This window comes from Zootoca vivipara, chromosome 12 (genome assembly GCF_965207765.1).
Source record: "Zootoca vivipara chromosome 12, rZooViv2.hap1.1, whole genome shotgun sequence".
Taxonomy (NCBI): Eukaryota; Metazoa; Chordata; class Lepidosauria; order Squamata; family Lacertidae; genus Zootoca; species Zootoca vivipara.
In genome coordinates, this window is record NC_142595.1 from 10,655,249 (window position 1) to 10,680,322 (window position 25,074).

At 42.9% G+C, this 25,074-nt stretch overlaps 1 protein-coding gene across 14 annotated transcripts in view; it reads right to left on the bottom strand.

Annotated features, from left to right (window-relative positions):
* Window positions 1-1,291: 1,291 nt before the first annotated feature.
* MARCHF10 (membrane associated ring-CH-type finger 10) overlaps window positions 1,292-25,074 on the bottom strand; it is a 31,707-nt gene continuing 7,924 nt past the window's right edge. For 6 of the 14 annotated variants that reach the window (XM_088655526.1, XM_088655528.1, XM_088655530.1 and 3 more), the window contains 9 exons: window positions 23,922-24,027; window positions 23,180-23,335; window positions 20,489-20,669; window positions 18,686-18,835; window positions 15,880-17,275; window positions 14,095-14,261; window positions 9,552-9,661; window positions 6,787-6,900; window positions 1,292-1,974 (listed from right to left, as the gene is read on the bottom strand). In XM_088655526.1, the coding sequence (XP_088511652.1) occupies window positions 1,696-1,974; window positions 6,787-6,900; window positions 9,552-9,661; window positions 14,095-14,261; window positions 15,880-17,275; window positions 18,686-18,835; window positions 20,489-20,669; window positions 23,180-23,335; window positions 23,922-24,008 (2,640 nt within the window). In that variant the 5' untranslated portion in view covers window positions 24,009-24,027 and the 3' untranslated portion in view covers window positions 1,292-1,695. Of the gene's footprint in view, window positions 1,975-4,987; window positions 5,022-6,786; window positions 6,901-9,551; window positions 9,662-14,094; window positions 14,262-15,879; window positions 17,276-18,685; window positions 18,836-20,488; window positions 20,670-23,179; window positions 23,336-23,921; window positions 24,028-25,074 lie in introns of all 14 variants that reach the window. The other 8 variants (XM_088655532.1, XM_088655534.1, XM_088655535.1 and 5 more) reach the window with 3 other exon arrangements.

A 25,074-nucleotide genomic window follows, 5' to 3' on the forward strand; every position in this document is an offset into this window, starting at 1 on the left:
CCAAGAAGGCAAGCCTGCTGGTCAATATATATTCAGGAATTAAGTGCAATAGCAGGCCTGAAAGGAGGGAAGGCTCTTCCCAGATTTATATGCTGCTGCTATTCCCTCAGACTCTCCCTCCGTAATTAGGACAGTACCATAGCTACCCCTAAACAACAGTCTTGACAATGTTATTTCCCTCTCTGCTTTCAAGGTGAATAAAACACAACCAGACAACTATCATTGCGTTCCGTACAAGGAGGGAAGAGGTATATCCCAAAATAATGAGAAGTTTGCTTGTTTGTTTGTTTTTTGTTTGTTTGTTTGCAATTACTGGAAAAATGCCTCAGATTAAATGCATTTCCTATCACCCTTCTGAATAATGTGAAAAGGTGCTGGAAAAGAAACTGGCAACTTTTAAAGTAATCACTTTTGCTTTTTTAAAAAAAAGCCTTCTAGAATCTTGGAATAAAGCTTCATTTCCCCATCCGTTTCAGCAACAGCAGACTCTTCATCTTCTTCCATGGTTTTCAGTAGTCGCAAGAAGCCAAAAATCTCTCTTGCCCCTCGACATTTCATTTCTTGCTTTCTCAGAATTTACCATTCATTGTGCAGTGCGTCATTTTAATTAAAGTTGCAAAAATTCAACTTTGATTGATCCCAATTTTGGTAATGGCAGAAATTCCTCTTCAGTACCTATATTTGGACTTAAGGTGAATTTCAAGAACGTCAGTCTTGCAGTCTTTTGAGATGAGCGAAATGTGGGCTCAGCCCAATTGTTCAACTCAACTTGTCCCAAACCTTTTAGCTTTCCCATCGCCCACCTCACAAACTGCTCACATAGCCTTTAGGAGAGCAGCCAGGGAAGCTCATTCTCAGCTAAGACAATCTGAATGCTAGTGGGCTCCACCCAATGTATCAGCCACTGATTTGTATCAACATGTGGAGAAACCTCTGGAATTAAACTCTTAAAAACTCTAATGCACATGTCTAGATAGAAGACTGGAGTGGTAACATCACCAGGAAGGGAAGGAGGTTAAGCACTGCTCTCTTTTTGAAACAGAGGCAGAAAAGTTGTCTTTTGAGCTACAATTCAAAGTACTACGCTGGACCAGTTAAGCCCTTCAGTGCTAAAGCACAATGGACCAAGCAAACCTATTCTGAAAAAGAGCACACATCCGTTTGTGAAAGGGGAATGCCCTGGCTATCTGATATTCACCTGTGGGGATCTCCCTCCAAAACAACAACCTGTTCACTTACAACGTACTGATCAAATTTTTTAAGAAGAACATGGGAGGGGGTGCCTGAGGAGTGAACAAAAGATTAAATATTTTTTATTAGGGCTTGCCATTCAAAAGGAAGGCAATAATGTTATAAGACTGATCATACAACAGTACATCAATACATTTACATTTGTGTGCCATGAAATGTCCTGTGAAAAGGCTGGGCATACAACAAGTTAGTTTTAACGTACAAAACATTGCTTTTATCTCCAAGGAACCCTGACCCCAAAGGCGCAATGTAGATATATCTATTTTGCCATCTCGGATGGTTTGCAAGAGGTCAGTCAGAAAGCACACACGCAACACACGCATGAAACCCTAGCCAGTGTTTTAAATTTTGATTTGAGTAGCTGGGGGCCAGGAAGTAGGAGAGATTAAAAAGTTTACACTCTGCAAGTTGCTGTTAATAACCCATGTTGTTTCAAAAAGATTGTCAGTCAATATTGCAACTTAAAAACGAAACCAAAAGGAAAAAATAACCACAAGAATCAAACCACACAAACAGCCAAAACAACCCCAGACCCTTAAAAGTCTTGATTTCAATGGGTGACACGGAATATGAATGGCGTACATACTTATTGTGGCCTGGTGTTAAGAAAGAGTGAAAGTTGAAGGATGTGAAGAAGGGCTCTCTGTCAGATTCCCAAAGAGGTCTCTTCCTTAGATCCTCTTTGAGAGCTCTCTTAGCCACTGTTGCCAGAATTGGCTGAATCTGCAAAGATGGAGGAAATAAATCACTTCTTAGAACGCTTTTCTGTATAATGTGGCAATTGCCTTAAATGCATTCAATAAACTATTACTCAAAAGAGCAACGGAGGCTCAAATGTTCACCATAAATCCAAATTTAATTACTTATCTCCAGAGACTTGTTTTGACACATTTCATAAAATCAAGGAGCCAGAGAGCCCAAAAAGTAAGGCATCCAAGGTGCCAAATTTAGTTAACTCCTACTTGCCATATGCTAGGACTATCTGAAAGGATGTGGTTATATGTTATGTTAGGAAATGTGACTCAAATAAATGAAGGGCTGCTTTAAGGAGGCCTATACTGGTGTCAGTCCCCCATGACTGCTGTAAACAATGCAAGAACTGTAGGTGTGCAGGCAATCTGGTCATGGGGAAGAAAAGGGTGAATGATGACCAGTAAGACCCTTTCAAATTATATTTTCCTATTATTGTACAGAGGGAAAAGTTGTCCTCCTAACAGTGCAATTCTAATAACTGTGTCTACTCAGAAGTAAGTCGTACTGAATTAAGTGGAGCTTACCCCAAATAAGTTGGGTTATGATTGCAGTCCAAAGCAAATGTTTTATTTCAGTTTAACTTTTTCACAGCATAAGCTTGCACAACCATTACACAAAGAGAGATGGGACTCAAGAAGTCAAGGGGATGTGCAGAGGTAACTTGGAGCACAGCTTCAAATTCTACTGAGGCTGCAGCGCTCAGCTCCGAAATGTGATATTATAAAGGAGGGAGATCCCCTTGGTACATGCAGAGTGCATTTCACCTCATCGCTCGTTAGCTACACTGGACACCATGAGTTGGGGCGTTACTGGGGCATAACTGACCATGCTAAATAGCTGTTTGCCACATTTCTGTAACTTAGCTAAATATAAGGGGCCTCTTGATTTGAATGTTATTCTTATCTAGGAACTTCAAAAGGGGTAGTAGCCATGTGGGTATGTTGATGGAAAACCAACTGTCTCTGGACACCTTGAAGATTGTGTGTGTGTGTGTAACACTGCTTTTTTCTGGGAGTACACAGGTGTATGCATACCCCTAAACATTTTGTGAAACTAAGTTTGGCCTCATTGAGGGGCAGTATTTCAACGTGAGTAGGAAAATGAGAGTACCCCTAAACATTTCTTAAGGGGAAAAAAGCACTGTATATATTATAAGCAGTGGAGCATCACAGCCCTTGTGTGATAGACGTGTCCTTGCTTTCAGACATACCCCTAATATAAAACAGACAAAAGCGGAGGAAGAAGACCCTGCCACTAACCCAGATGCAAACTCTCTGTGTGTCTACTCAAGCATTACTATTACAAATCCTAATACAGTGGTACCTCGACTTACGAACAACTCGACAACCAAATTTTTCGACTTATGAATGGGGGTAATGGCCGTGCGCTTACGAATGTCTCGACAACCGGAAAAAAACCGCGGCGGTTTTAGATAGGGATTTTTTGACTTACGAATTTTTAGATAGGGCTGCTTCGACTTACGAATTTTTCCGTTTCCAATGCATTCCTATGGGAAATCGCGTTTCCAATGGCGTTTTTCGACATGCGAATTTTTCGACTTTACGAAGGTGCCTTCGGAATGGATTAAATTCGTAAGCCGAGGCACCACTGTAAAAGCCAACGCCTACTCAAGATGATACACTACAATAGAATAAGCAAAACAAGAATGGAAACGCCCAGAAACCAATGGGGAGAAGCCACTGTGAAATTGCTGTATTAGAATTTACACAAGAAAGTCTTTGCTTGAGCCAAGACAGGCCTCAATCGATTTTATACCCACTGTTGATGTTACTTAACAAAGGAAGGGTTATTGTTCGCCATTATAGTATCTGTTTGTTTAAGCCTTGCATAGAACTACCAGTGGCCTTGAATCTTACAGCTTTTTTGCACCATTGCATATCCACCTAAGTGTGTATATGTTATACACACATACAAATATACACAACTATACCTGCTGACTGGATTGTTCTTCCTGCTCTAGTCTTGGAAAGCACAATAAACCTGCTAGGCTGTAATCTGAACTAGGAGGGTTTCTCTCTCTAAGTAAACGTGCATAGTATTTACCAACAATGAACGGGTCTAAATGGCACAATAGGACGATACCTCTATTAGCATTCATTAAAATGTCACAATGTAGCAAGCAAGATGGGGAATTTCAACTTTCCTGAAATGCACTGTCAAGCTCAAAAAGTGGGGTGGGGGGAGCTGTGCCTCAAAGCGAAGTTTTACCTTTGCCACAGTGTCAAGCTAATTTCCAGGAGGTGGTACCGGTAAAAGGGCTTTTAAAGCTCAATCTTCTATAAGAACCCCTGTGAGATTTACTCCTAGGTAAGTAGAGGATTGCAGACTTGTTAACACCATGCTGAATGCAAATCGGCTCAGATTGCACCAGGGGCATCTATTTGCCTATTTCCAGTGCTTAAACAGAACCCATAGGCTCCCTTTAAGACCGAGGAAGGGGTCTGTGCAACTGGTTTTTCCCATTCCCATTCCCAGTGGGAGAAGCAGCTACCAGCACATAATATGATGGTTGCAACAGCATCCTTGTTGGACATGTGGGTGAAGCTGCACTCGGGCTTCAGTCCCTACTTGTTTATAATACAACCACTATAACTCTCTCCCCCTGCTTGCCAATTAATTCCTACACTTTCGGGCACCTTGAGCTCTCCTTTGTACAAAGCAAACAAGGGGTAGGAAACACTTCCCATTTTCATAAAGCCCCATGGAATATAATTCCCATTTCGACAAACCTCCAGTTCTTCTAACATTACACAGCTTCCCTTTGTTATTTAGAGAAACCAGAGTATCTTCTGCAGTGCCTGTTTTCAGTTACTCTTGTGGCTTAATGAGACACTTGCACCTCTGATTAGATGCACCGTAAGGGAATCTAGCATCTTGGTAGATCTAAGATTCCTTTATGAGGAATATTGCAAAAAGTTACTGAGAAATAGTAGGAGTTGCTGTAAGCCCTACATAAACCTACTTTGGTTTTCCTCTGTTCTAGGCTGTCTTGAGAGCTAGGGGAAAGGAAAAAAGGATTAATACATGTTGTTCCTGATAACAGTGACGAGAGACACAGTATTTCAACAACAATGTTGTTGGCATGGCCTGCGGAAAAGGCACTTTAAAGGAGGACAAAGAAACATCTTAAAAATCCAAGATAAGTGGGTAAACCACACCATTGCAGAAATGTAAGGTACAGTGAAAATAATGTTAAAAGAGATAATCAGTATGTAAATGTTTTGTTTGTCTATAAATGAAAAAAATATGCTTTCTTTGCCCACAGCCCTATGGCTGGATGCCTTTTGGAGTGCAGTCCTATATAGGGGGGAGGTTCTGTAGGGTCTTCAAGCAGAAGACAGCAGGTTTGAAAAAAACTTGGAAAGACACCTAGAATTTTGGCCATTTAGTATACGATGTCACAAGTAAGGCATGCATTTCCGCTAAGGTAAAGGTAAAGGGACCCCTGACCATTAGGTCCAGTCGTGACCGACTCTGGGGTTGCGCGCTCATCTCGCATTATTGACCGAGGGAGCCGGCGTATAGCTTCCAGGTCATGTGGCCAGCATGACAACGCTGCTTCTGGCAAACCAGGGCAGCACATGGAAACGCCGTTTACCTTCCCGCTGTAGCGGTTCCTATTTATCTACTTGCATTTTGACGTGCTTTCGAACTGCTAGGTTGGCAGGAGCTGGGACCAAGCAACGGGAGCTCACCCCGTCACAGGGATTCGAACCGCTGACCTTCTGATCAGCAAGCCCTAGGCTCAGTGGTTTAGCCCACAGCGCCACCTGGGTCGCCGCATTTCCGCTAAAGTACATACCAATAAGCACCCGTAGGTTCAACTTTTTTTTTATATGTGTACCTTACATATGGTCATATTAAAGCTATTGGCCTGTTTAAGGCATCCTGGATATTTATGACGTGTTAAGACATTAACGAGGAATGTAATTTTGTAGCCAAGTCACTTTATTTATTTATTTGCTCGCTTGTTTCTGATGTCATAAATGAGACGCATGAGGCAAAGGGAAGAGCACTTGTGTGGGGCAATGAAGGGGGTGAAAGATATGATAGTGTCTGAGAGCCGGCCCCATGCAACCCTGTAAGTAACAAAAAGGGGTCATAAATGTGTAACTGATTTAGCAGTTATCTGACAGGACCTAATTACCAAATGGCCAAAGATGCTGACAGATACAGAATTCATGTACAGCTATGGTTGCTACAAGTGCACACTGAAGACAGCCCTTGGAAACAATCACATTGCAGCACAGAGTTTTTATGGCAGTGTTTATGGTCCTGTACTAACATCAGATTAGCCAAGAGGCAGAATAGAATGCCCTGCGATAAAAGCTGAAGAACTGGCATTAACTAGTTTTAGGCTGCAGTCCTAAACGCACTCCCAAGTGCCCACTGGGCAGAGTAGGACTTACTTCTAAGAACATGTGTAGGATTGGTCTATCTCATAACCAGCATGGTAGGGCAGTTGAGTCCAACCGCGTGATGTGATTCATCTCACAGATGCTTCATCTTTTATAGCACAGCTTGGGTACCCTGGTATTTTCAGTAGAAAATATGAAAGCAGCAAAGGGAAGATGCAATAAACATGCCGCAGGGGACAGAGGCCAATTTCTGCTCCTTGGAACATGACCCTAAGAGTTTGGGTCACTTTTACATCAAACGCTGCATACATAACTTATCACAGCAATCACTGATGGGAGGCTAGTGAACCTAGGTTGCTGTGTATAAACAATGAGATGGAATTAGATATCTTTCTCCTCTTACCCGATCTCTGGAGGCTTGGTTGTAGTTTAATCTCATGAGTTCTGCAAACCTTTGCTCATACAGGTGAAGCAACAGCACAAGATAGAGGCCTGAGTTCATCAGTTCATCCTGGGCCTGTATGTGGGGGTGGGGAGTGGGGAAATGCTTTTGAGTTTCTGGCACAACTGGATGAGCATGCTAGCTGCAACTCCACATGACCCCAGTTGCCTTCCATGAGCTTCTGAAGCAAGGAGGCCTTTTCTATTCATGGAGGCTCCCTGCAGATTTCCAAAAAAAATGCATTGCTAGCCGCAGGGATGAGGAACATTTTTCTGCCTCCGTGGGTTCTGCATGGCATTGTTGGGTGAAGCAACATTACATCCCAGCCATAAAAAGCCAGAAGTTTCCCTCCATGTGTGTGTGTGTGTACACACACATACTATTATTCTCCATCCAAGCTATTGGCATGGCCCCAGTTCAAGGACATATTTCAGCCATGCAGAAACCCTTGAGAGGACACAGATAAGAGGCAGCGAAGGGTCAGGAGAGCAATTTGCAGAGGGTGCGTGGTTTGGGGAGAGTCCTGAAAGGCCGCATTCGCCCCCTAGGTCTGAGGCTCTTCAAGCGTGCCTTGTTGTCTGCTTGCATTTCTTTCGCCAAAGCTTGTGTTCCCTTTTTGTTCGTATTTAGGCAAGATTTCCATTTTCTGAAAATGCCTGCTTGTCTCCAATGGCTTCCTTGATTCTTCTCATTGACCATGACGGCACCCACTTGGCCTACATATTCATTCTAGCTGAGCTTCTCATGTTCTGGTCTTATACAGCCTTCTGGAGAGATGACTCTCTCAGCATTCCCTTTCAACTTCCCTTTTATCAATATCCTTATTTTCTAAAAGTTTCTCCTTTGGAAGCCAAACGTGGAAATTGTCAACTTACATCTATGTTGACTTTGACAGCTTCACGACCATCAGTTCAGCAACACTTACGTCTCGCACTAGTTCCTGGATGCTACTTAATATTAAGTCCAGAGTGACCTCCTCTCTCGCCATTTCCATGACAAGCTGTTATAAGGCACAGTCATTGCAGGGCATCTAGAAATGTTACCCCTCTGTCGTGAATTTACCTAGTCAATTGAAGCTGCCAATTTCTACAAAATGTCCTCCTTTGGATGCCTTATTCATTTCATTCTCCACTTCATTAGTATATCCCCAGTACTAAATGCCTCTTGGGGGTCAACACCCTGATTCCGTAGAGAAGTCTGCCCCTTTTGTGATTTCTAAATTGTTGGACGGTGCTCTTTGAGGTACGGAGTGACTCCCACCACCAGTAATGCTTCCCTGTTGTTCCTATGGAACTTGTTTTCCAAGATAACTATATCCCACCAATTCTGCCCATTCTGCCAGGTTTTCAATACACTATGCTGCCCTTTAAAGCCAAGCACTCCAACTCACTAATCTTGGCTCAGAGGCTTCTTGCATTGGCGTGTAAACACCAACACACCGCGTTTCTCTACAAATTATTTTTTTTCCCTATGGTGCTTTGGCCTATTTAAATGGCTATCTGTCCCTCTGCACTTTAGATGCCTGGTCCTAGTTTGCTGCCATCTGGAGAATCATAAACATGTCTTTCCTGGCCATATTTTTTTCTATATAAAAGTGCACACCATTCTTCATTAGAAGATGATTCATCCTGGTAATTTCATTTGGGGTTTTCTATCATTTCCAGCTCAGCTAGGACGGCATACATTTCTCTAAGCAGAGGTGCCTTTCAAATAAGCTTCTACCAATTTCTGAATTTTTCTTCTAAGATACAAAAGAACTGAAGAGCCAAACCAATATAAAGTAGAGAGAACATACATTTATATACAGTAGTGTTATGATCCTTGGTGTTCGGCTTTCAGCACTGCATCATCTCTTTTCAGTAGCACTCCCACCCCAGTTAAGAGTGAAAAGATGCAGGTTATAAGAGTTTACTAAGGCATGTTGCCATTTGAAAAACACAAAATAAAAAAAAACCTCTCAGAACACTGGTGAACTGAAATCCCTGTAGAATAAAGATATGGCGGGATTCCCTCTTGTCACAGCACATTCATCTCTACCTAATAAGTCATGTAATTACTTCATTTAAAGTTTTATTTGCTTAAATTCTCCAAGGTGATGTGCAGGTTTTGGAAAATGATCATCAACTAGCATTATTTGGGAAGTTAAGGTAAAGGGACCCCTGACCATTAGGTCCAGTCGTGACCGACTCTGGGGTTGTGGCGCTCATCTCGCGTTATTGGCTGAGGGACCCGGCGTACAGCTTCCGGGTCATGTGGCCAGCATGACAATGCCACTTCTGGCGAACCAGAGCAGCTCACAGAAACGCCATTTGGGAAAATAGAAAAATTCCTTCAGTAGCACCTTAAAGACCAACTAAGTTTTTATTTTGGTATGAGCTTTCGTGTGCACACAAAAGCTCATACCAAAATAAAAACTTAGTTGGTCTTTAAGGTGCTACTGAAGGAATTTTTCTATTTTGCTTCGACTCAGAACAACACGGCTACCTACCTGTAACTAGAGCCATTTGGGAAGTTAGACATTGCTTAAAATATGAAAACTGAGTAAGTGCACATCTTTCCCTTGAACTTTCTGTTTTCCATGAAGACTTGCAGGTCTTTGTGCAGCAAGAAGTTCAGGTTACCTGTTTTGTTTAATACCCATAGCCTGTTCTTGGACCTTACAATGAAAGGCAAGTAAGAAACGGTTCAGATGATGACCTTATAAGGGTGCCCATTTGGTTTCTTACCCGAGACTGCTGATGATTCCTGTAATAGTCGTTCACATTAAAATCGTCCAGATCTACAGCAAGGCTCTGCTTACAGAGTTCACATGTTTTCACTGCACCAAGTTCAGCACCTGAAGAACAAAAATTCTTTGCTTTAGCTTATATGCAGCACATTATTTGCTGTAGGTTGAAAAAATTCCACATTCCACTGAATTCCACATTCCACTGAATATCACATTCCACAAAAATCTGCTCTGCTCAAGGCTCTGTGTATACCTTGTGATACAATATTTGACACCAGAGGTACCAGCAGGATTTTCTGGCCTCTGTACACTACCGTATATGTGGATTGGGTACTCCACCCTACATGCAAACGAAGACAGAGAGTAGTGGCCCAAATATAAGACGCACTCCCCCCCCCAAAAAAAAATTTAACTGAAAAGTTAAAGTGCAGCTTATAGTCAGAAGCGAGCGCTGTGCACACGCCTCCCAAAACTACCACCCTGAATGGGGGTGGCCGGTGCTGGCTTGGGGAGGTAATGCCAGGAGTGCTGGGAGGCGGGCACGCAGCACACTCGAAGCCGAGCGTCAGCTTGGGGAGTGGGGTGCTGAGCCCTGGCTGCCCCCCCCCCCGTTCCCCATCCAGGGCGGTAGCAGGCCACACCCGCAAACGAGCCTTGATTTTAAAGCTGCTGCTTATTTGCAGGTGTGTCTTATATTCGGGCCAATACAGTACTTAGTTTCATTTGGAAATCTGTGCCCGCTTCTGCAGGTAGGGTGGAGGGACAAAAATAAATAAATCAGGAGCCACACACAAGTGATAAGATGTCTGACAGATAGAATGCCAACAAATGAGGATTTCCCCATAAATTTCAATAGTTTAATCTTTTGAATCCTGCCTGCCACAAGAGCCTGGGGGTGTCCCTCAATGTTGTTGTTGTTGTTGTTTAGTCGTTTAGTCGTGTCCGACTCTTCGTGACCCCATGGACCAGAGCACGCCAGGCACTCCTGTCTTCCATTGCCTCCTGCAGTTTGGTCAAACTCATGTTAATAGCTTCGAGAACACTGTCCAACCATCTCATCCTCTGCTGTCCCCTTCTCCTAGTGCCCTCAATCTTTCCCAACATCAGGGTCTTTTCCCTCAATACCAACCCTAAACCATTTCTGTAGAACATTTATAAATTAATCATGGGTTGGCATTCAGTGCTCGACTGTAAGTACACTTCAGATGGTAGGGTGGCAGTAGCATCAAGAGAGATTTAAGATTTACAGCAAAATGGTTCCGATGCCCATTCTCAGATAATTTAAATATTAACTTGTTAAAAAGCAAGCAGCATATCCTAAGAACATATGTTGTGGTTATTTATTTCTACTTCACAACTACCGTATAGAAACAACCAGCATAGGTCGAATAGCCACTCGTGTATTTTATTTCTGAGGGAAAAACAGACTTGATCCTTTGATACCTACATGAAATGATATATACGAGTCCTGACTTGAGCATACCAGCAGCAACAAACAACCCACCCCTATGAGTCCCCTTGGGTAGGAAACAGCTGCTGTCTCCCTCCTACAATCAACCTAACAACCTTCCTTTTTTTAAAAAAAGGCAAGAGACTAGACTACACTACAGGGTTGGCATACACCACTGTCTCCCAGCTCACCCCACATTTTAATATATTATTATCTTTTTTAAAGTATTTATACACCACTTGTTAAAAAAATCTCTAACCACTAGTCCACTTTGCAGAACTGATGTAAACTACTCTTTCTCAGACACAATATCCCACCACCACAGCAATATGGATGGGTATTATTTGCATAGGCTGGGTCAGTTTTTTAAAGCTCATATGCTCAGGAAAAAATAGCGCCGCCTGGCTGCAGCTTCAGGGATTGCTGTGTCAGGGTGAACTTTCGACTGAAAAATATGGTGGGAGTCCACAACTCAGCCAATTTCAGTTTCTCCACTCTGTCTGTATACCCTACCAGAATGTACATTCTAAAAAGAGAATGGTCAGAATTTTTTTTGTCTGATTCCATTAATTCTCATGACCGTTACCCAACTTCTTGTCAAACTTCTTGCCTCTTCTGGATCTGATAGCATATTATCAATCTAATCCAGGGGTCAGGGAGGTTTACCTTGCCTGGGCCAGTTCACTCCCGCAGAGATTGCTCCATGGGCCGGATCACATCTGTGCAGACGCCATTTCCGGTATCTGCGCATGCACAGACGCGATATCTCCGTGCTACGCCTGTTTAGCGCAGCGCACGTGGACTCGCCGAGCTGGTGGCTTGGTTCGGGGGCGGCTCGTGGGCCGTTTAAACAACCCCAGTGGGCCGCTTGTGATCCATGGGCCACAGGTTGCTGACCCCTGATCTAATCATATGTCTGAGAAAAAGATCTCTTGAACTACTTTTGTTTTGGAAATTTTCACAGGGCAACGTTCATCTTTTGTGAGACATTCATTTGATCTAAAGCTTGGGAGGCTGCTAATCCTCTTATTGAGGTTTGCCCAAGACATTTTGCTGCCCAAGGCAAAAGACAAGATGGCACCTCCCACCCCAATTCCACATAACAAAACTGACCAGACTGCAGCTGAAACTTAGTTCAACACAATGGGACCATGCTTAGCTCGGCTGGTAGAGCACAAAGCTCTTAATCTCAAGGTTGTGGGTTCGATCCCTGTATTGGGTGAAAGATTCCTGCATTGCAGGGGGTTGGATGAGATGACCCTTGGGGTCCCTTCCAACTCTACAATTCTATGATTCTATGTTCTCTGTCACACCTGAGGGCAACAGGCAATGCTGCTGAGCAGACAAGACACAGCTTGGAGCAGCAGCTTAGCTTTGTTTTAAGTTAAAGGAGAGAAGACAAGAACCTTCACTGAATTGTAAGAATCACTCCCCCCCCCCCGAGCCCAAAAAGTGCTGCAACTTTTGCCTGTCCCCACAAAAGCTGCTGATATTTCTCTCCCCCCACATTTGTGGGGAACAAGTGGTTGTACAGAGGTGCAGTGGGGGAATTCTAACCAGCCACAAATAAAGTCACAAACCTAAAGTTGTTAGATTTGTTTCCAACAGTCCTCAGCACCTGGGCAGCAGTGTCCCTATTTGTTTGCTGGGTGATACAGGATAACCAATGAACTCTTGCTTGGCCCTGTTCATTTCTGTGCATGATGCCACTGTTGAAACCCAAACAAGGTGTGAACATTTGAAATATCTCTTTTCCTAGTCATCTGCTGCTGATGCTCTTCATCAGTAGGCATTCAATGACAAGATCAACTAGCCCAACCATAAACTATTAAGCTGTGGTACCTGGCTGGAACACACAACGGACACAAGGATGCTTGCTTTCATGATATTTCTTCTAAGTGTGCATGTACTGTTTGGGTGTACAATTTGCAAAATTTGGAATAATTTTCTCAGAGAAAGCACGTAAGGATCACAGCCTATTGTTTTCTTGGTTTTGAGATCCTTGTTGATGTGCTGAAGCTAAAGAAAGTCATTCCTAGTTACTTTTTTTCTTTGCCTGTTCTATCATGCTTTCCCATTCCAGTAAGGTATTACATGACTCATTCTCCCTGCTTTTGCCTGATGTAACCTTGTTATACCATTTAACCCCAGCATAGACCAGACTATCAAGGATGGTATCATTAAAGAAAAATAAGTGTAGGTATTTCCACTGCTACATCATATACACATGTGTCTTTGGGGGAGGGGAAGCATTTTCAAAAGCTGTTTTACTTTAAATAGTTCCACTTTAATGGGGCCATTTCCAATGAGTTGTATGCAGAAACAAAGGTAATGAAATTACGTGTTTGGTAGTTATGGAGGGTTTGGTTTTTTGTCCAGTCTCCAAAGCCAATCCATACTCTGAGTAGGCATAGAGTACAGGAGGATATTCCTTTGGCAGAACTACATGTAAAAGTCCCTCCTTGCTGAGACTGTAAATAATTTTACTGAAGCATGTTAGTAAACCATCTTGCAACACATAAAACACTCTGATAACTTTTCTGCTGTTGAAAAACACTATATATTTTAACCAAATAGTTTTAAGTGAATTGAACCTATAGAAGTCCAGTTATATGCATTTTTCTCTCATATAAAACATTCCAAAATTGTGGCCTTTCTCCAACTGATTTTGGTGGAGTTTATATATGCTTATTGAGACATCTTTCTGACACATCAAACCTAGGCATGTCTACTAAGAATAAAAGTCTTATTAAGTTTAACGGAGCTTACTCCCAAGTAAGTAGGTATAAGATTGCAACCTCAGTATGAAAAAAGCATGCAACATTTTTTGCTGAGGTATTCTTAGTGGGAGTTATAAGGTTTCCCCAGACATGTACATAGCACCTGATGAGCAGCCTAGTTCAAGACTGAGCAAGTCCTATTTCTGCCAGTTTTGATTGTTGCCGGAGTAGAAAGGGAACAGTCAAGCATTTCTAAATCTAGTTTTGCTTTGATGTCAGCAGACAGTACATGCAGTGTGCCTGGGCCATGATGGAATTTTAAACTAAATTACATGCTAATGTTCTTTCTTTGCTTAAACTTGCAGACTCACCTGATTTGATTTTAGCCTTTAACCAGGTCTTTAGACATTCCTGATGGACGAATCGAAGAGTCCCGCCACACCCGCACGGTTCCAGCAGCGGATTGGTTAAGGATCCCCCAGCAATCTGACATATCCGACACTGATCTCCCTCCTCTTCAGAATCTTCTGCTAGGAGACTGGAGATACAGCAGAGGTTCCATAATTCAAAAACAGTGGTCTGGAGGAATGACCTTCAATAGGGCATGCTTGTAATGAAATTTATGGAGGGGGGGGGAGAAGAAAGCAAAAGGATTCCTTCTAAATTCCCTCTCACATGGTGGGTGAGATGGTCCTTCTAGGCCAGGCTTCCTCAACCTCGGCCCTCCAGATGTTTTTTAGACTACTGTTCCCATCATCCCTGACCATTGGTCCTGCTAGCTAGGGATCATGAGAGTTGTAGGCCAAAAACATCTGGAGGGCCAAGGTTGAGGAAGCCTGAACTAGACATATACTCAGTTCAATGGATATACATAACTGAGGCAAGGGAGGGTGTTCCCCTATTGCTAGATGCCGCACCGATTAAGGAATATCTGAGCAACACTTCCAAGGCCATCTCTAACGTGAGTTCCTTCCTATCACTGCCTTGTCCCACCTCTGATCTGCCACACAGGTAGCTCTTTCTGTTTTTCATCTATTGCAATTTAGATTGAAATGTAACCTTCTAGAAAAGCCTACTACAATACTGTAGGAGTAATATACATGCCAACAAGCAATTCTATGATTCTATGTAGGCTGGAAGATTACAAACATCCACGTTTCCCCCCCCTTACCTATGTGAGACCACTGAGAGACATACATAATCAGATGGAGTGAGGTGTCACTAATGACACTCGTCTGTATCAGGAAAGGCAGTTCAGGTGCTGAACTGTGATTTGCAGCGCCTGCTGTGGCTGCAGAGGCCCGTAACTTGTAGCTGCTATCTCCCGCGTTGCTTGTGCTGCACTGGTGGCACCGAAGTGACCTCTCCGGGGTGGAAGCTTGGGCAGTGTGTATGAAGGTTCTGGGCTAACCAGATGACAAGACTGATGTGGTCCAAAAGAAAGCTAGTAATTGGCACCAGCTTAGCTGGTGATTCTCTAGCGGTTCGAAATCAACCCCGGAGGCCTACTCCATTCAGTGCTGAATGATAAAGTCCCACTGAACCTGAGTCCCAAATATCTGAAAGAGTGCCTCCTCTTGTATCAATCTGCTCGGTTATTATGGCCAGCAAGAGAGGCTTTTCTTACAATTCCACCACAAAGTGAGGTATGAGCAACAGTGGCATATAAGAGTGCCTTCTTGGTAGTGGCCCCCTGGCTGTGGGTGTAAGAGGTGCATCTTGTTCTGACAATATAGTCCTTTAATCAGCAGCTAAAAATGGACCTCTTCAATTGGGCATTTGGGGAAGGATGGGGCTGCAGGGTCTGTGCTGTTGGAAGCTTGTCAGCTCCTTCTGTTAAATGCTGTTTTAATCACGATTTTAAATGTTTTATATTTTGATGTTATATTGTTTATCTATGTAGGTGCCCTGCCCTTGGGCTATTGGTGAATGGGATTTTATAAATGCCGAAAATAAATAAATAGAAATAAACATTGTTCCATTTCAGAGTTTCCCGAGTTGAACTCTAGCACTAAGTACGTACAGGTTTTTAACTGCCTCAAAATGGCTTCAGACCAGGCATTTGATTTCGGTGGCAAATTCCCCTCCTAGTGATGTATCTTAAGACAGAAAAAGTACATTTGTCATAACTGCCCCTCCAATTATATACTGCTCACCTCTCTTGCAACTTCTTTAGCTTCTCAGGGTCTGTCTCGGGCTTACTAATCTCCTTCATACTTGGTGAACTGCAAGTGGTTGCACTGCTCACAAAACTGCTCTGATTTCGCAAATCAGATACTGTCAAGAAAATTGGTACTTGATCAGGGAGAGGGCCAGCCATGTGAAGATGTGCTGTGAAGTTTGCCCGGAAAAGAGATGGATGGGAAGAATCTGTGGATGAGGAGGAGCTGTGGGAATTCAGAAAATTGTCTTCATCATGAGAAGTGGTGCTTGGAGAAAGGCTGCTTAGACCATTGCTTATACTATCTTCCAGAAGGCTACTATCCTCAAAGGTGCTGATTGTAGGTGATGAAGACTGACAACTTTCAGTAGCTGAAAAGGACTCCCTGATTCTTATAGGAGATAGCTGTCTACGAACAGTGAACCTGGGGCTTCCACTCAGCTCTGTGGTTTGCATAGAAGCTGCAGCAACATCCACATTGCTTGTTGTTTCAGTTCTGTTTATAGGTTGTGCTAAGGATCCTGGGATATTAAATGCAGAACGCATAGGAGGCCTCTGAACTGTTGGCCTGGCTGAACTAATGAGTCCAGTGTAACATCTTTGATTGGTCTCAAAACCTTGTCTTTCTCTACCACAGCTGTTGTTCCCTGACCAGTCTTCTGTCGAACCTAAATTGCCAATGGTCTCGTTGGCTGCTGCGCTTCTTGGTCTGCTTTCAGCATGGGGGCTTTTGGAATTCTCACCTTCATTTTTGTGGGCCTCTTCCGAAAGGTTGTTTTCTTCAAGAGCATGAGGGTTCCTTTGGTCTCTGGTTTTCCTTTGCCCCGCTGAAGGTTGTTCAGCTGCTGCCTCCACTGCTCCACTGTGTTGCCGTGGCAATCTGTGGGAAAGCTCAGCCCGCCTAACATCACCCGCAGCAACTCCCATATCACAGTTCGGCTGCTCGGTCTGTGCTACGGGCATCCCACTGGCTCTGTTGTTCTGATCAGGAAGAGGAGACTTACTGATATCATAGGAAATAAACTCTTCTTCTAACTCGTTAACGTCTTCAGTGTCATCATTCTCTTCGGGAGAACCTTCCACATTTGCACACAACAATGCATAAAAATCATCTTCTCTGGGCCTTATGGGAGTATTTTTAATGGGGGGAAGGTTTGAGTTGCTTGGCTCACTTGATAACGAAGGACCATTAGCAACCTGAACAGTAGAATCCATTACGGCAGTTGGGGGCTGCTGAGCTGCTGTTAGAACATTTCCTTTTTTGAGATCCCTATCTAGGCTTTTGCTGTCTATGTTTAGCTTAGAGGTCTGGATTAGGGTCCTCTTTTCTGGAGATTTCTTCTTAGTCTTGAGAACAGGGCCACTTCTTTGTCCTGTGACATCTTGCGAGTCTGCATTGAGAGCAAGAGTTGCTTTCAGAATTTCTTTGCCAAAGCACTTTATTTAGTTCTAGTGGTGTCCACAAACTGATCACACAAGAACCACCAGTGGCAAATATATTTCCCAGATCCACCTGGGGATTGCACGGCTCCTCCCCTTAAGCCCCCCCACCCCAAACATTTTTTTTTAATGGCTATAGTGCCCCTTAAATTTATAGGTGTGGTATCTGGAAATGGAGTGAGGCTTCCTTTAGCCTTTTGGCAAATTGGGGCTTTCTGCAAAATGGGAGAGAGGACATATATTTTCTTTGAATCTCCCTAATGAAAGAAGTAGAGTGTTCTTCAGAGAAGACTTTTCCAATGATTTATCCAAACCCTGTAAGGCTCATTGGGTGGGGGGAACCCTGTATGGTTTGTTGTTTTTTAGATTCAGCATAGTCCAATGGACTATGCTTGAAGAGACAGAACCTCAGTTCCCTTCTTTACCATGAACACACTATATTGCCTTAAATAAACCATTCTGTTTGCCTCCTGCAAAATAAAAAATGAAAAATGGCTGTGTACAGATGATTAGTGATACAAAAAAGTGATGCCTTATTCTTATTAGCTCTGATTCAGAATCAGTAGTTTAGGAACTGTACAAAAGGGGGCCAACAAAGAGCCACAATTGAAGGGGGCGGGTGGAAGCCTGTTTCACTTGTTTTAGCAGCTTCCAATAGTAGCTGCTTGCCCATTAATCATTGTAAGTACAGTAGTACCTTGGGTTACAAACACTTTGGGTTACAGACTCCGCTTACCCGGAAGTAGTACCTTGGGTTAAGAATTTTACCTCAGGATGAGAACAGAAATTGCGTGCCAGCGGTGCGGCGGCAGTGGGAGACCCTATTAGCTAAAGTGGTACCTCAGGTTAAGAACAGTTTCAGGTTAAGCACGGACCTCCAGAATGAATTAAGTACATAACCAGAGGTACCACTGTACCTGCATGTGTGTGTTTGTGTATACAGAGACAGACAGACAGACAGACACATGGCAGTGAGAACAATCTAAGCCCCATTCCATGGAGAGACTTCTTGTTCTCCTCTCTACATACATGGTAGATCCCCACTGCATGCACGGAGCTTTTCCTTGTCCACAGACGAGGCCTTTGTATCACTGGCGCTCCATGCACACTTTTCGACCAGCTGAGCTGTGATCTCTCAAACCAATTCAACAAAAGGCCAACATCAAGGTGCAGCAGCTTTGATGTTTAAACCAAACTCTCCTTTGAATTCAATCTAAACAACTTCATCTTCAGTCAGGGGAGAACTCACTCACATAATAGTTCCACATATGCCATGAAACAAAGATGGCGCTCTGGACCAGGGATGACTTCTATAAACAGGAGGTATAAACTTAATGCAATGCGGAAAAAGAGTTTCTCACCAGCACTCTTGGTAGTCTTTGCTATTCCGTGCAGCACTGGTGTTTTCCTCCCTCTTGCTTCCACTCTTTTCATATTCTCAGTGTCTGTGTTTTCCAGAAAACTTCTCTGGTTCAATCGCTGTCTTCTTGATAAAATTGGCTTCTGGAAAGCTGATAAACATTGTTTTAGGCAAAAAAAATTTTTAAGGAACCTCTGGCTCATGAATTATGGGTCCACGGAGACTAAGTTGTAAGAGAGCACAATATATGAGACTGCATAACATTTGCACATGGGACACGGCACAGGGAGTACATGTCTTAGCTTGCACTTTCTATGTGTAAAACTTCACTTTCTGTGAGTGAATTTGTAAGGACTTGAAACTGTTCTCTTAAACCAACTGTGCTTTCTAAATCCTGGGTGTTTATTTCCTCCCTGCATAGTAATGCTAAAACAGAGGGGCAAGGTGTGTGGTGGTGGTGGTGGTGGGGAGATAACTGACATGGCATGTAGAAGAATAGGGTATGTTTCATAACTATTCTTTTTTGCTACCTCTTCCCCAAGGTGAGAGACTCTTTCTTTAAGGTAAGGGGGTGGAAGGCAGCAGAAGGTAGGGCGGGGGCAGCCTGTGAGTACAGTTGAGAAAAGCTTGTTCGAGACAGGCTGTCCACCTCAATTGTGTTCACTCTCTGTAACACAGTCAAGTTCCACTGCTTCAAATTTCCTACCCATCCCTAATCACAATTACACAATGAAATGAAACACTCATGTCAAACAGCACAGCAGTAAAAATCAATACTATCCCAGCCTTAAAACAAATAAACTGATCAATCTAGAGCAGTGTTTCTCAACCAGTGTGCCTCCAGATGTTTTGGGACTACAACTCCCATCATCCCTAGCTAGCAAGACCAGTGGTCAGGAATGATGGGAGTTGTAGTCCCAAAACATCTGGAGGCACACTGGTTGAGAAACACTGATCTAGAGGACCTGGGTGGATTAAAAGACACTAAAAATAAATAAGGCAATCCTCCCTTGTGAGGGAGTTCTAAAACCTGGACACTGCAATAAAAAGGTCCCATCTCTAGTGATCACCTACCTAACTTCTGGTAGTGATGATGGGGGAGCAGAGAAGAATCCCTGAGGATGAGCACAATACTGTACTTAGGCAAGTTCATGTGGCAGAAGGCCATCCCAGAGGGGTCTCAAACTGTTTGGGGCAGAAGTTGAAACCAAACTTTGATTTGTGCTTGGAAATCCGCTGGGAGGTAGCATACATAAATTTACCACTCCTGGTTGCCAGTTAGCAACCCAATCACCATGTTTTGAAGTATTTGTTGTTTCTGAACGTTCGTCAGGAACAACGCCCTGTGTAATGTACTGCAGCAGTCCATATCAGACGTCCCCAGGGGATGGTTAGCTGTGCCCCAGTTATCTCTGTGCCACCGGCGCAATAGCCTCAGGTGATGAAAGGGGCTTTGCATTTAAGGTTCCACCAAGGAATCCAAAGACAGATCTAACAGCATCTCCAGACTGCAAACCTCCTCCTTCAGAGGGAGCTCAACCCTTCCTACAGCAGGTTGAACAAAATCTTCCAGGTCAGATGAATCTGTCAGCAAGAGCACCTCTGTAACATCTGTATTGTACTGAGCTGGGTTTGGCTGCCTTATTGGATTTGACTCTTTCGACTCCAATCCTTGCCTGCTCACCTAGAAGCCTTCAAATATCTATGCCCTCTCTAGGACCCCTTGAGCTTGCGAACACCACTGGCTCCAGCTCCACACATCCGTTTCTTTCAATTAATAGCTGAGAACTTTCTCCATACACACCTGAAAAATCTTTTTTGGGGCCAGGTCCACTTTTTTCTGTTTTTTTGACGCATGTGCTTGATTTCTGCTTCTGCTTAACAGATGTTTTGTCAATGGCAGGAAATTTAGCTTCTGCTTTGTTCCCAAGAGCCTTTATAGCAGATTTCAGTTCACATCCAGAAGATTCTTCGGAGGAGGTCTGCTAAGGCGAAAGGTAGTTAATTTATTAACAGAATCTATTAACAGAAGCTACATCCCAGTAGAAGAAGCCTCTTATTTAGCCTTTGATGTATAGGAGCTTATTGTGGCTACTCGGTAGTGAATCTCTGTACTAGAAATTCCTGAAGAATTTGGTTTTTGTGAGTACCAGTGAGATCTGACCAGATCCGCATCATCTGCACTAAGGTGCAGATCAAAATGTGGGTGGGTGGGTAGGTATTGTTTTTGCTTGTTACTGTGGTATGTATTTTTGTGTTTTTATATTGTAAACCACACTGGTATCCTCAGATGAAGGGCAGTATAATTTTTTAAAAAAATAATACAATAATAATAATAATAATAATAATAATAATAATAATATCCATTGGCATTTGCAATTTCTGAATGTTCTGGTACAGTTCTCAGCTCTGAAGGATAGCAAAATACACATTCAAAAGTGTGTTTTGAGATAAAATTTCTTTAAAATACATACTGAAAGTTTATTTTTGTGTGGATTTATTTTACGATGATGATCTCAGGGTCCAGGTAGAGGTGATTCTTGAGGTATTGCAGTCCTAAGCAGTTTAAGGTTTTATAGGTGAAAAACAGCACTTTGAATTGGGCCTGGTAGCTAATTGGCAGCCAACGCAGTCGGTCCAGGATCGGTGTAATATGTTCAAACCATCTTGCCCTGGTGAACAACCTGGCTGCCAAATTCTGCTCCAGCTGAAGTTTCTGAACCATTTTCAGAGGCAAACCTACATACAATGCTTTGCGGTAATTGAACCTAGAGGTTACCAGAGTATAGGCAACAGTAATTAGGCTATCCCTGTCCAGATAGAGGCACAGAAGATCCACCAGTTGATGGAAAGCACTCCATGCCGCTGAGGCCACCTGAGCCTCAAGCGACAGCAAAGGCTCCAGGAGTACTTGCAAGCTACATAACCACTCCTTCGGAGGGAGCGTAACCGTATCACAAGGAGGCAACCTCAAATCTATCTAGGGAACCACCAACTAACAGTGCCTCAGTCTTATCTGGATTGATTGAAATGGATCTAAAATATCAGTTTCCTCCAAGAGCGCCTGGATCTAGTCCACAACCACCTGCTCAAGAACCTTGCCCCAAAAGGAGATAAGCAACTGGCAGGTAGTTACTTAGATTTTCTGAGTCCAGGGAGGGTTTCCTGAGGAGTTGTTGCACCACACCCTCTAGCAAGGAGGTATTAATCACTTCCCTGGTCCAGTCAGCTATCCCCTCCCTGCTAGTTTTTATCAGCCAAGAGAGACAATGGTTCAGAGCACCATGTCCACATCTTTGAGCCTTATGAACTGAAACTCACCCAACACAACAGGACAGCAGAGTCAAGATCCCAGTGGATGCAAGTGATTTTGTCCTCAAAATGCTTTGCAAACAAGTCACAGTGAGCTACCATTGGTTCTACCACCTCCTTCGGGCCAGAATGTAAGGGGCTTCACACTACCCAGAAAAGCTCTACTGGATGGCATAGTGGGGATGCAATGAAGGATCAAAGTATGCCTCTTTTTGCTGCCTTCACTGCCACTAGGTGGGCTCGATGATGAGGCCTCACCAGTGTTCAGTGGCATTCGATCAGATCTTTCCTCCACTCGCATTCAAGCAGAGATAGGCTTGTTTAAGGTTTCACAGTGTGAATAGATTAACTTTTACTCTGCTGCTAGCAGAGGGGTATTAAATTAGGCAAATGTGTGAAATTAGCCTGTTTCATTTTCAAAACTGTACAATGAATGCATTGAAAAATAATGAATGCAGATGTTAAGGAAATAATAAAGGCTTTGCAAAGAGCAGATAAAACAGTAGATACCGTAGATATGTACATTTGCATGCTGGCGTATTGGTTCAGAAGGCAAAGAACAGCTAATTAAGTATATACTAGAGTATTTCTCCAGAAAGTAAACGCTTGATGAAAGCATATGAATAATCACCCAGTCCCCAGGATAAATATAAATGCTATACAGCGCATCTTATTTGTCACAGATACTTACATGGGGAAAAAAATTAGATAACAAATTCCTAGCAGCCATATTTTTTTCTATTGAGCTCCTTTTCCTGATATGTTATTTGTTTAACAACCAGATGGGCTGATGTAGTTCTGAACGCTGGAGTGGCTAGGGGGCATTATCAGACTACTCTTATCTTCTACTTCAGTGATGGCAAACCTATGACACGCGTGTCAGACGTGACACGCAGAGCCCTCACTGCTGGCACGCGCCCCATCAGACCATTCACGCTGTTGTTGTTTTTGGTTTGGTTTGGTTAAATAATTAGTTTTTGGTTTATTAAATACAGTTATATATTACAATTATACATTTTTCTTATTTAAACTATAAATATTGTGAAATTATGGGATTTTTCTCGAAGTGACACACCCACCCGAGTTATGCTCAGTTTTTTGGCGAATTTTGACACACCAAGCTCAAAAGGTTGCCCATCACTGTTCTACTTGATTTTTATCTCTGAAGTTTACAATCAGCTACCTGTCTATTAGTGGGGACTCTGGAAATCCATGGCCTTTCATAAGTACGCACAGCAGAGATGGACGATATACTTGTCTGTCTCAGTTCTTGTCTGGCGTGTTGCTCTCGTTTCTTCTCAGACTGCTCTTTAGTCTGTTCTTGTTTTCTCAGGCAAGCCTAAGAAACAAGCACAACTTTGTCTGAAAAGAGGTTTATGTGAGGGACTTAAACAGTGCCGGATTTACGAATAAGCTAAACAAGCTATAGCTTAGGGCCCCACTCTCTTGGGGGCCCAAAAAAAAAAAAAAAGGAAAAAAATGAATATACATTTCCAAAATATGAGATAAAAAAACAAATAAAATAAAACCTACCTATAACAGCAGTGTTTTGTGTTGTGTATGGATCTATGATGTAAGTAATGGGCCCCACCTGCTAGCCTGCTCCATAAAATATCACTGGTTTGCTCATTTCTATATATAGGATGCCTACATTCTGCATGATCAAATGGCTTTAGATACCTATTAGGTCCATAAATTACCATATAGCATATATTCAACACAAAAAACAGCGACAATTTGTTGTTGACAAAGGACAGCTGGACATATAAAGGGCCCCATTACCTTCAGGAGCTTAGGGCCTCATCAAACCTAAATCCGGCCCTGAACTTAAATGATGGTGCACCTGATGAAGTTACCCTCATCCCTGGTAGCTTTGTGTTTATGTTCTTCATGAAAATGGCAACACAGTGGATAAACGGCCCTACCTGATACTCTGAATCCATCTTGTGCTGCATCTCTCTCAGGTACTGAGCATCATTGATAAACTTCTGTCTTTCTTTTGCTTCGTACATGGCAGTACTTCAGGAAAACCTACAGATAAAACAGACTGTCACAAAGCAAGTGTTGATCTTAGGGCATTCTCTACCCTTCTGATTACGATGGGATACAAAAGCAGCTCCCAAACCAGTAAGCTGATGTTATCCTTTAAACTTTTGGAAGCTAGCCACCAGATTCCTATTTAAACCAGAAAGGAAGCCCAACCTAAAATATAGCAATATTGGTAGGGTGCTTAGTGGTAGTTTAAGGCTTAGAGATGGAGGGTGAATCAAAACCAATTTAAAAGAAAAAAATATGAGCTTGCAGTCTTTCACAGATGCATACACACACTAAAGCACAAAGCAGGGAAATCACATGCACATTATTTCCTTATCTGAAAATAGTAATCTAGCTTTTGAAAGAAGTTACAAGGTGCATAATTACAGGATTCAGGTCAGTTCCAGGAATCAGCTCTGACCTGTAAATCCACAAGCTACAACTTGAGGCCAAAAGACTCAGTAGACACAACCTACAGCAAAAATATAAATATAAATATTCCAACCCACCCCCTCTAATTGCTTGATTTTTAAGAAAGGCCATGTTTGGGAGAGTGGCTGACCTTTTTAAAAAAACCTTGTTATTTCCTGAGCCAATATTTAGCTGGTTCCCAATGGGCAGTAAAATCAATTATCTCTAGCTCTAAACCTTCATTAATACAGTATGTTGATGTCAGGTTAGCAAAGGGCCAAACTTAATTTCCTAAATAAGATTGTAAATCTAATGGCTGTCTGGGCTAACACTTCAAAGAACGAGGTGAACTATCAAGATTAGGGGAGGGGAATCTTTTTTCTCTTGAGGGCCACATTTCCATGGGGAGATTCTATCGCTTGCATTCAGGCTGGTGGTGGGTGGGGCTGGAGCCAAAAGTGGAGAGGATAGCCCTTTGCTCTCTGTTTCTGCTACTCCTCCACCCACTTTGTCTCTGCCACTCCCCTTTCCCCTTCTTTGATGCCAACATGAAATGAGGCTCCTAGCTCTAGACTGCCCACTAGTGATCAAGATAAAGTGTTTTTAACGTGGCATTTTAAATTGTTGTAATTT